This window comes from Arachis ipaensis, chromosome B3, assembly GCF_059453495.1.
Source record: "Arachis ipaensis isolate K30076 ecotype BB chromosome B3, ASM5945349v1, whole genome shotgun sequence".
NCBI lineage: Eukaryota > Viridiplantae > Streptophyta > Magnoliopsida > Fabales > Fabaceae > Arachis > Arachis ipaensis.
In genome coordinates, this window is record NC_142438.1 from 13,324,029 (window position 1) to 13,335,624 (window position 11,596).

At 32.5% G+C, this 11,596-nt stretch overlaps 1 protein-coding gene across 1 annotated transcript; it reads right to left on the reverse strand.

Moving 5' to 3' along the window:
• Window positions 1-6,020: 6,020 nt before the first annotated feature.
• Window positions 6,021-6,914, reverse strand: LOC110269376 (uncharacterized). Its single transcript, XM_021117169.1, has one exon. It carries the CDS (start codon window positions 6,912-6,914, stop codon window positions 6,021-6,023), a length of 894 nt encoding a protein of 297 aa, XP_020972828.1.
• Between the last annotated feature and the right edge of the window lie 4,682 nt (window positions 6,915-11,596).

An 11,596-nucleotide genomic window follows, 5' to 3' on the forward strand; every position in this document is an offset into this window, starting at 1 on the left:
TAAAATCTTTTCGATATAGTTCTTTTGTGACAATCTAAGAATATCTTGAGAGCAATCTCTTAGTATCTCGATTCCTAATACAAAAGAGTCATCACCAAGATCTTTCATTTCGAATTTGTTCGATAGAAATTTCTTAGTTTCATGCGACAAGCTTATATCGTTACTGGCAAGTAGAATGTCATCAACATATAAGACCAAAAAAAGTATTTACTCCCACTAAACTTGCGGTATACACATTCATCTATAATATTTACTTCAAAACCCTGAGGTAATGACTTAATTAAACTTGTGATACCATTAACGGGAAGCTTGTTTGAGACCATAGATGGATTTTCTTCTTTTTCTATTGGATCTCCTTAATGACACTTCTTGAGGTTGTTGAGCTTGCTGTATGGGTTGGGGTTGATGAGGATTCTCATCATTTTCTTGTACTGTAGCAGTATCTCAAGCAACAACAATATTCTCATTGTTCTCTTGTACTATAACTGAATCTACAGTAGGATTCTCATTTTGCTCTTGTACTATAACTGTATCTTGAACAACAATAGGCACAAGGACCTGATCATTGTTAGTTACAGAATCCTCATCAAAAGCAACATTCCTAATATTTCCTTCCCCCCCCCCCAAACTCAACATTCTCAAGAAATCTCGCATTTCCCGTTTCAAAATAGACCTTGATGCAGGATTGTAAAACTTGTACCCCCGTGAGCGCTCAGCGTAACCAACAAAGTAGCAACTAATTGTCTTTGAGTCCAATTTTCTTTCATGCGGCCTATAAAGTCGCGCCTCAACTGGACATCCCCAAATATGCATATGCTTTATACTGGGCCTTTTTTCCAGTCCAAATTTCATATGGGGTTTTGTTAACTGCTTTGCTTGGTACCCTATTAAGGATGTACACTGCGGTCTTTAAGGCTTCTCCCCAGAGTGATTCAGGCAAGGAAGAATGACTAATCATACTTCTCACCATGTCCTTAAGAGTTCGGTTCCTTCGCTCTGCAACACCATTCATGCTAGGTTTGCCTGGCATGGTGTATTGCGGAACAATACCACACTCCTCTAGGAAAAGAGCAAAAGGCCCGGGACGTTGCTCACCTGAACCGTCATATCTTCCGTAGTATTCACCACCACGATCAGATTTGACAGCTTTAATTTTCTTTCCAAGTTGAAGTTCAACTTCAGCTTTGAAAGACTTGAAAACATCCAAGGCTTGACACTTTTCATGAATTAAATATAGATACCCATAACGAGAGTAATCATCTATGAACGTAATAAAGTACCGTTGTCCATTCCAAGAGACAGTAGGGAATGGGCCACAAATATCGGTATGTATCAGTTCTAAGACATCTTTAGCTTTCTCGGCACCTAATTTCCTTTCGTTTGTCCTTATTCCCTTTAAGCACTCAATACAGACTTCAAAGTCCGCCAAATTTAGGGGTCTAAGAATTCCATCCGACACGAGCCTCTGAATTCTCTGTTTAGAGATGTGACCTAGGCGTTTGTGCCATAATGATGCCGAATTCTCATTTAGTTTTCGTTTTGTACCCGTTTGCAGTATTTCATTATTATAGGAATTTAAGTCAAGCCTATATAGATTATCCACCAAATGACCAGAGCAAATATTATTCGAATTATAGAAGAGATTGACTTTATTGTCTCCGAACGAACAAAAAATAACCTGATTTGTCCAAACGAGAAACAGAAACCAAATTCCGTCTAAATGACGGTACATAAAATGTCTCTAATAAATCCAAGTAAAATCCACTCGTGGAACATAATCTAAAGGTTCCTATAGCTTCGACTGCAACTATATTGCCGTCTGCCACATAGGTGTATCTTTCAGCATCATTTGGCGGTCGGCTCCACAGGCAACCCCTTCTTTACACGCCAGGTGACATATTTGGTACAATCCTTCTTCATGTGTCCCACCTTCTTACAGAAGAAATAAGTTGAAACTTGATCTTGTTTCTTAGCCTTTTTCTACTGAGAAGGCACATTCGCAGTAGTATCACGCTTTCTTTTATACTGAGAAGATGAAGCCATGTGAGCACTTTCAGTCTTATCTTGCTGTAGCCTCTCTTCTTCTTGCACACAGTGAGATATAAGCTCATTTAAGGACCAAGTGTCCTTCAAAGTGTTATAACTCACTTTGAATTGCCCAAAGTGTGCAGGAAGGGAAATCAAAATGAAATGCACGAGTAAATCTTCAGACAACTCTAACTTTAGTGCTTTCAATTTTGAAGCAAGATGAGACATTTCCATAATGTACTCCCTTATGTTCCCGTTACCTTTATACCTCATGGAGACAAGTTTGCTCAAAAGACTACTTGCCTCCGCCTTTTCATTCTTAGTAAAGAATTTTTCTACATCCTTTAGGAACTGTTTGGCATCTTTATCCTCAGTGATTGAGCCCCGAAACGCCTCAGGAATTGAGCATTTCATGATCATAATGCTGATTCGATTGGATCTCTCCCACTTCTCTATTTTAACCTCATTGAGGTTTTTCGTAGTGGAAGTGGGTTTCTCCTCTCGAAAAGCTATATCTAGATCCATACAATCGAGGACAATCTCCACGGTATCCTTCCAAAATTTAAAGTTTGAACCATTCAGTATAGGAATACTGCTAATTTGTGCAGAAACATTGGTAGCTAAAGCCATAGTTTCTGGATTAGAACAAAAGAACATGCAGTAAATATTAGTTAATTAATGGGTAAAAATCCATATTGAGATATCCAGCACAACATTAATTTTCAATCTTTGGATAGAAAAATTAACTGTAAGTGATACTCTCATTGCAGTAATTAAATATTGTCAAAATTCCTGTCACACATTAAGCCTTTCTTTGGATCGACTTAATGCGCACATGGAAACTTAAACTTCGCAACCTATTTATTACCGCATATATTTTCTATTAATTGGCCAAACAATAACCTTCCTTTGGGCCGACTATTGACCGCATAATTAATAGAAAATAAACAGAAGTGTGCAATGCTTATTATTTGGCCAAACAATAAACTTCCTTTGGGCCGATTATTGTTCGCATAAATAATAAGTATTACTTTATTCTTAGTTACCCAAATATTTATTTACCATTAATATGTGTATGTAATTCGGCCAAATATAGGTCTTCTTTTGGGCCGACCAATATTCGCATGAATTACATATCACCATATTCCTTATGTTTTGAATAAATCAATTTTCACAAAAGAGGCTACTTTGGCAGCATAATGTTCAATCAATTTATTTCAAAACCAAATCTTTATAAAAATAGATGGGTATACTAATTTAAATTGTTACCAGTTTCCTTATGTAACAAAAAAAAACAAAAAAAAAAATACTTAAATCCTAAAAAGAATTAAATCTTAATAATGTCTTTTAAGACCTTAAAGAAAAACATGATTATAACTCATGTGTCAAAAATTCTTGATCCATTAACATTAAAATTAATCATTATAATTCAATAATACTTTATTAATGTTTTAAAAAATAAAACATTTATTTATTATATAAATTAAACGCCAGTTCGGTTTCATGTATATATAGTTATACCTTAAACAATGATAATATATATAAACAATCATACATGATAACACATTTATATAAGGAATTGCAATATCACGGCACTGGCATTAACAAAAGGAAATTAATCTGTGTTTGTGCAATAGTACCAGTATACGACGCACACACATCATACACATTTATTTCTGAATTCACAAATCAAAGGCGCAGTACATTCACATGTACAAAATTCATTAACAAATAAATCAATACATATAAAGAAGGCACTGCAATTCATAAGGTCAATGTATACACATTAAAAATTAAATAACGAATTCACCGGATTCACAAAATTGAATTCGATCCGAACAACGCAAACATGTTTTGATCCGGTGAAATAAAAAAAAATTAATATTTTTAATGGCTCAATTATGGATGGCTCTGATACCACTTGTTGGAATAAATTAATTTCAATAACCCAAATCATCCATATTGAATCACCAAAAATATATATATCATAATGCGGAAGCGTACCTGAATTCATAAACATGAATCATACGATTGGAAGAGTTTGGATCTTGTGGTTCTTTCGATCTTCCTCAACCAAAGCCTTCTGTATTCCTAAGAGGCTGAACTGCAACTCTTTTGATGGGGAAAGAGTAACAAAGGCGACTTTGGTATATTGGGGACCGAAACCCTGAAGGTCTATTTATATTTGAGCATGGCACTCATTAAACCCTTAAGCCCAAATAAAATAGTATCTAAAGCCCAAAAGATAATATATCTAAAATCCAAAAAGATAATTATCTAAGGAACAAAAGATAATATCCGGTTTTATTCTCATTTAATTCCAAATCAAAAGTAATAATGACTTATTCAATTTAGCATTTATAACAATAAATGAGATCACCATTATATAAGTCATTTAATTTGAAATAGCATAATTTGTAATTATAATTAATATATGTATTGCCCACAAATAAGTTAGGAAATCAAATAATTTCCTAACATTTATTACTTTTATTTTTAATTTGTTATTATGACTTCATAGTAGCAGTAGTAGTTGTATCATTATTACTATTATAGGATTTGTTACTATTATGATAATGGTAGTTATTATTATTACTTTTATTTTGTACTAGAATTGGGAGGTGTTAGCATTATAATTATTGTTATTGTTAGTAGAATTATTCCTGTTGGTATTATTGTTATTCCTATTGTTTCGTTGTTATTATTACTATTTATTAGAGAAAATAGAAAACCAAAGTCGGTATGTTGATGTTATTAGTATTGGTCGTATGTTGAGGGATTTTGTTACCCATATTTTGCAGCCTACTAGGGTTATTAGCGGCGTTAGGAGAGCAGAATATGCCTTTATACGACCGGATTATACCGTATCTGGAGACTGCCGGCTTGTATTATTTGGCTAGGCTGAACAGTCACTGGTTCTGGGTTGATGAGCCTCTACTTAGCGCATTTATTGAGCGGTGGCGTCCTGAGACCCACACCTTTCATATGCCATTTGGGGAGTGCACTGTCACTTTGCAAGGTGTGGCATATCAGCTGGGTTTGCCGATCGATGGGGAGCCCGTCAGTGGGTGCCTGACTGAGTTTGAGAATTTGATGGAAAACAGAAGACCGGCATTGGTGTGGTTTCGTGAGTTGTTTGGGGAGTTACCTCCGCAGAGTAAAGTCAAGCAGATGACAGTGTGCTACACATGGTTCCATGAGAGGTTCCGGGTTCTCCCAGCAGATGCTAGTGAGGAGATCGTGCGTATATACGTGCGTGCCTATATTCTGATGTTGTTTTCCTCTCAGCTGTTTGCGGACAAGAATGCAAATCGGGTCCACCTTCGCTGGTTGCCTTATTTGGCATCGTTGGACGAGTTGGAAAGATATAGCTGGAGCTCGGCGGCATTGGCCTGGTTGTATAGATGTCTTTGTCGTGGGACAAACAGAAACGTTGTTAACTTGGCCGGGCCACTACAGCTTCTACATTCTTAGATTTTCTGAAGGTTTCCCACTTTGAGGCCTAGTAGGTTTGATGGATTCAGATTTCCGCTTGCATCCAGGTACGGTTTAATATTTTCGGTTCATAACTTGGTCAACATCATGTGTTCTTGTTGGTTATGACATGATTTCAATGAAAATTGTAGGTGGGCTGCATATCTACCAAGGAACGATGCAGGGGATCAAAGAGTGGTGTCTACACGCCTTACTTTGGATCGATTGCGTGTCCACGATGTGAGTCATGTAGTTATTGCTCTTACTTGGACTGGTTTATGTTAAATCTGATGGTCTTACCTAATTGTAACTTTTTCGATACAGATAACGTGGTAATCCAGCTGACGGTGATCACTGGAAATGGAGGTTGCCAAGCAAGTTCGTGGCCCGTTGTACCTCCTAACCTCCCAAGTGCCCTTTCGTGCACGTAGCGCTACGTGAATCAACCAACTACAACCCTTCCCGAACTCTTTGCATTTTTTATGATACTTCAGATGATCTGATTCGATGACTCTGTACTAAACACCTCGACGGATACTGTAGTCCTTCACACTCAAAATAGCCTCATCTTTATTCTGGAATGATTGCCCAGTCTGAAATTCTGTAGAAGAGCCCCCAACTGTAGGACCACCGTCCGTCTGTTGACCCAGAGCCTCCAAGTTAAGAGTGGAGAAGTGTGGAGGGTACTGTTGAGTGCCAGAACTTGAATGTCCATGCTGTGTATGTGGATTGGCACCTGTGTCATCGTCGCTGTCCCCAACGATATCTACAGGCTCCTGGTCGGAGTCGTCGTCACACATTTCATTCTCTACTCGATCCGGTTCTCCAAAGCCTTCCACATCATGAATCAAGCCACCACCGGTGCCCGCCTCATATGCCTGCTTATAGACCCCTGGATTCTCCAAAGGTACAGAACCGACAACCTCCGTTCGATCTAACTCAACCGCGAATGAAGGGGATGTGACCAGCGGAACAGATGGCCTGACCACAGGCATCGAACTAGACGCACCTCCCGCGGCAGTCGAGCTATGAACTGGAGCTGATGCCCCAGAACTATCGACACCAACCTCCAACTTCGCGAACAACTCGTGTATTCTGACCTCCGAAAAACTCCTAACACAATGAAATAGAACCCTAATATCTTCATCATCCGCTAGTACAAAGGTATCATACTTAACACCAGTCGAGACAACTGCGATGGGAATCTTGTAGAATAGCTTCTTCACCCACTTGCTACCAAATACCCCAAACTTCTGCAAGATGCTGTTCTTCAAATCTGACAAAGTGCTTGATGAACTGCTGAAAACACTCAGTGGTTCTCTATCAGTGAACTTCACACCATATTTTTTGCTTTTTTGGATTTTTCCAGAGCAATGCACTAAGACAAGAAAACTCTCTTCCTCACTTGCCATTGTGACAATAATCTCTTCACCAGCTTGAATCTGACTCACATATATATAGAATTTCTCTCCTCATAAACCATTGCAGCTAACAAAGGTTTATGCCTAATCAAACTCCTTCATAAATCATTGCTGCTTACAACGTTTTATGTGCATTTGCCTCCCTTAGTAAACCGTGGTAGCTTGCCACGATTTATGAAGAATTCCATTCACAAATCATGCCTAATAGCCACGATTTATGTATTAAATTGAAACCGTGGTTGGCTCCCACGGTTTACATAAACATAAAAATGCACATGCACGTAACAAGTTTCTGTTTTGTGTATATAGATAAAGGATTCACTCAATTTATTTAATTAGGTAGATTGCCCAAAATTGTTCCTGAATATTTTTAATTTACTTTACTTGTCAACAAATGCACAGTAATGTGATTCTCCCCATTTTAAGGGTAAGCATTTTATATTTTGTTCTTGAAATTATAATTTTATTGCTTTTTTTTTGTTCATTGAAAGTGATTTTTGTGATCTTTTAAACTGCTACTTTTGATAGCATATATTACTGATTGATTAAGTAGTTTATAATCTTCTTATACTTTAATTATTCGTGAGACCTGAATTATTAGAAACTAATACACAGTTATAAATTTGTAGTTAATTCCCTTTGCATCAAAGTATTAATAGAACTTATCATTTGTTAATTTGTTAGAAAAAGAGAAGAAAGCTTCGTTGTGAGCTTTTCTAGCATATAGCTGACTATCCACTATTTTATGGTTGAATTCTCATTTTCTTTCCTTCTTATTTCTTGTTTTTTATTCATGGAAATAATTCTACTACATTAAGCTTATTTGATACTTTTAGTGAGTAAATCATTACGCATTAGGCTCAAAAAACTCATTATGATATATATATCCTATTGAACATGAAACATATTTACTAGCACTATTCTTTAAAAAATGATTCACCTAATGCTTAGGTTTATCTTCTTTTCATTTTCTTGTTCATGTCTGCAGGTTTACTAAAATAGATTATTTTTATATTTTGTGCACAACAATAAAAAGGAGGGATGATGAAGAAAACAATATTTCTACCTTGTACAGCAATATCTCAGCAAATCAACTAACTATGTTTGCGAACATAGATACTAATATAGATACCTACAGTTTTAAAGAAGCAAGTATGTGGTTTAATACATTTACCAAACTGTATAAACTGTCAAATCTTAGGTCAATGTGCAATGAGAAACTGAGATGTGTAATGTATAATGAATTTTTTAGAAGCAGGATCACATTTATATCTTTAAAGAAAGTAAGTGAATATTTACTTTTACATGATATTATAACTGAGCCTTTTTCTTTGTTAGTTTACTAAATTAGTCATGTTTTTTAGAGCTATTGAATAGATAAAATAGACATTTGATCAAGTCCAAAGGCTTGGTTATTATTAAGTCAAGCTTCAATACCTAATTTCTTTAAACATGGTTTGAACTCTTTTAAACATGTGTAATTTTGATAAGCTAATTTTATATGTATGCATTATAATTTTTTTGTTCAATGACTAAAATAAAAAATAATATGAGATTTATTTTAGTATAGTGACAAAATTGGTATTCTAACTAATATTCTAGAAAATATTAGCGACATACTTACTGTTGATGATGGTGACAAATTAAAGACTCCACTGCGACTGAGATACTTATCAATTTGTTACTAGTTTAAAAGGAATTTGCGATAACATTTGCAATAGTATTACAACTAATTTACTACATATTATTTCCTAGTAAATTAGCGACTACTTCATAACTTTGCTTTCTCATTTATCATAGCTTTGGTTTAGCAACAAAATTCCTACAAATTTAATTATGAATTTTCAAATATTAGCTATAGATTTGCTAAAAAATGTGATAGATTTGCGATTATAATAGCGGACAACTTATGATGAGTTAGGTTCAGAACAATTTCTCGCTAATTAGTGTCAACTAAGCATTCCATTTTGTTTACGAAGTTAGCTTGGATTTAGCGATAAGTCTGTTACAGTAGAGTTTGTCGCTAATTAGCGACTACATACCTTTTAGTCTATTTCTTCTATGGAATTAGCTTTTAATTTAGTGATAGATTTGTGACTATTTATTCGGTCGCTAAAAAATTGTTGATGAATTAGCGACTGTTTTGTTTGTTCATTGATCTGCAACTTGTAATTAGCAAGGAAAGCATTAGTTGCTAGTTGGTAGATAATCTGTAACAAATTATATTTTGCGTCAGATTAGCGATGATTTTTTGATTATTTTTGTGGTAGCTATCGACCTTATTCTTGTAGTGTCGATTTATTATGGAATATAAATTGAATTCAGTTGTTTTGATTTACTATGGGTAGGATAAATTTAACGTGTTTTCTTACTAAATCGAAACTATTTATTTCTATTTATCAATCACTATTCATGTAAATTCAAATTTAATTGACTCAATTTATATTGAGAAAGTGTAAATACATAGATAGACAAACAAAAAATTTATATAACCGGTTTGAATTTAGAACATTAATATAATATTAAAATCTATTTGATTTGTTTATATGAATTACCTGAAAGTATATATCTATGTATATATTTGTTTTTATTATAAAATTATATTTAAACCTATAATAAAATAAAAATTATGCTAAATTTAATTTTTGTCAAAAAAATATTAAATTTAATCTCGCACAATAATAAATTTCTTTTATTAAATTAAGTTAACAAAAATAGAATATTATGATACTATTCAATTAAAAAATTTATATAGTTGATGTTATATTCTTGAACTTTTCAACTCAATTTTAATATCTATTAGTAAATGAAAAATTTTGTACTACATCTATATTTTGACAATTAAAAATATTATTTGTTTAACAAAATTAATCATTAAATTCAGTCATTATACATAAATACATACGTTATTTAATTTATTTTTAATATGTATGTTATATTTTAATATATATTTTATGTTAGTGGCTATTTAATATATCTATACCATAATTATTTGATAATTAATTTTCACACATAAATTGAATTAAAAATCATTTAAAAATTAGTTGAGAAGAAAACATTAATTTTAAAATATTTATTTTTATAATATTTTATTATTTATTTTACATTAAACACAAATGAATACTTAATTTTGAAAATAAAATATTTACATGTAACAATGATAAATGTGAAAGTCAGTTTTTTCAGTCTCAAATTCTGCGTCCGCATTTAGATCCGAGACGCCAGGAGGGATAGGATTATAAAACTTAAGCAGTTGCTTTGAGAGTTTGAGGTGATTTCGTTTCGCGAAAAGCGCTTTGGATTTAGTCCACCGTTGCTTCTTTTAATTGAAACATTGCATGAATTAAACATGACTTCTTTTAACTATTTCTTTATTAGCTAGTTCTATTTAGGGAGTAGTGTGTAGTTTGCACTTTGCATAGGGTTGCTTTAAATAGAGTTCTGTTTTCACTCCCTTTCAAATCATTATTTTTAACGTGTACAAATTTGTACTCTAAATTACTTAAAATAGTTATCAATGCAATAGAATATTACGAAAATGTATAATCATAACTTAAAATAAAGAAAAAAAGACATGATTTGTGGAGTGTAATACACACACACAAAAAAAAGGGGTATATATAAGAAGTTAAAGCCAGAAAAGAATTAGATATGATTTGGTAAAACTTTTATATTTTTTTATAGTTAAATTATTAAAGTTGGTCTTAAAAAGAAATTTTTTTAAAAAGTTGTAATACTCATGTTTGATAAATTAGATTAAAATTGACTTTTAATAAATATAATAAAAATTATATTTGGTAAAATAATTTTAAAATTTAAAGTAACAATGAAACATATAAATAGAGAGAAAATTTTGATCATAATGAATAGAATTTGATATACATTAATAATTTAATTAAGGATAAATCTAAATATTTATATTCATATATTAAATTATGTTAAAATTTTTAATTTTAATAAATATAAACTAATTTTAAAAATTAACTCTTCAAATATTTTTATAAATATTTCTAACTTTTAAAAATTATAAAGATAAGATATAACCCATCATCTTTCTAAACAGCACAAAAAAATATGAGATTGTTTAAAGAAATCCTCTCTAATTACTAAATTAGTCATTATATTTATATAAATATTTATACATATTATTATTCGCATACTTTCTAATTGTATTTTTGTTGGAATTTTAAAAATTTCTTTTTGAAATTAGAATACAAATGTTTTGGATAGAACTGATAATTCACCTCGAATAATAGCTCATCAAAAGTATTTCTAACTTTTAAAAGTCGCAAGTATAAACACATGAGTTTTTGATTTATCAAAAGCAAAACTAGGTGCTTATGCTTTTAAAAAGCAGAAACATCTCTTCAAAAAGTTTTATCAAACTATTAGGGTTCGTTTGGATAGGTTCATAAGTGATTTTTTTAACTTTTAACTTATGAAAAGGTGTAGTATTAATGTCTAGTACAATTTTCAAAACAAAATTGCAACTTTTTAAAAAGCTATTTTGGTGCTTAAGGAGAAGTTAAAAAAAATGACTTCTCTCGTAATAAAAAGCTTTTTATCATTTTTCTCTTAAAATAAGTATTTTTAGAACTAAAAAATCAAACACAAAATAATTTATTTATAAGTTACTTTTAATATAAATATTTATTGTTTAAACTATTTTTTCA

Coding starts and splice junctions, on each gene's coding strand:
- LOC110269376 (XM_021117169.1), bottom strand. CDS start 6,914: ATGGCAAGTGAGGAAGAGAGTTTTCTTGTCTTAGTGCATTGCTCTGGA.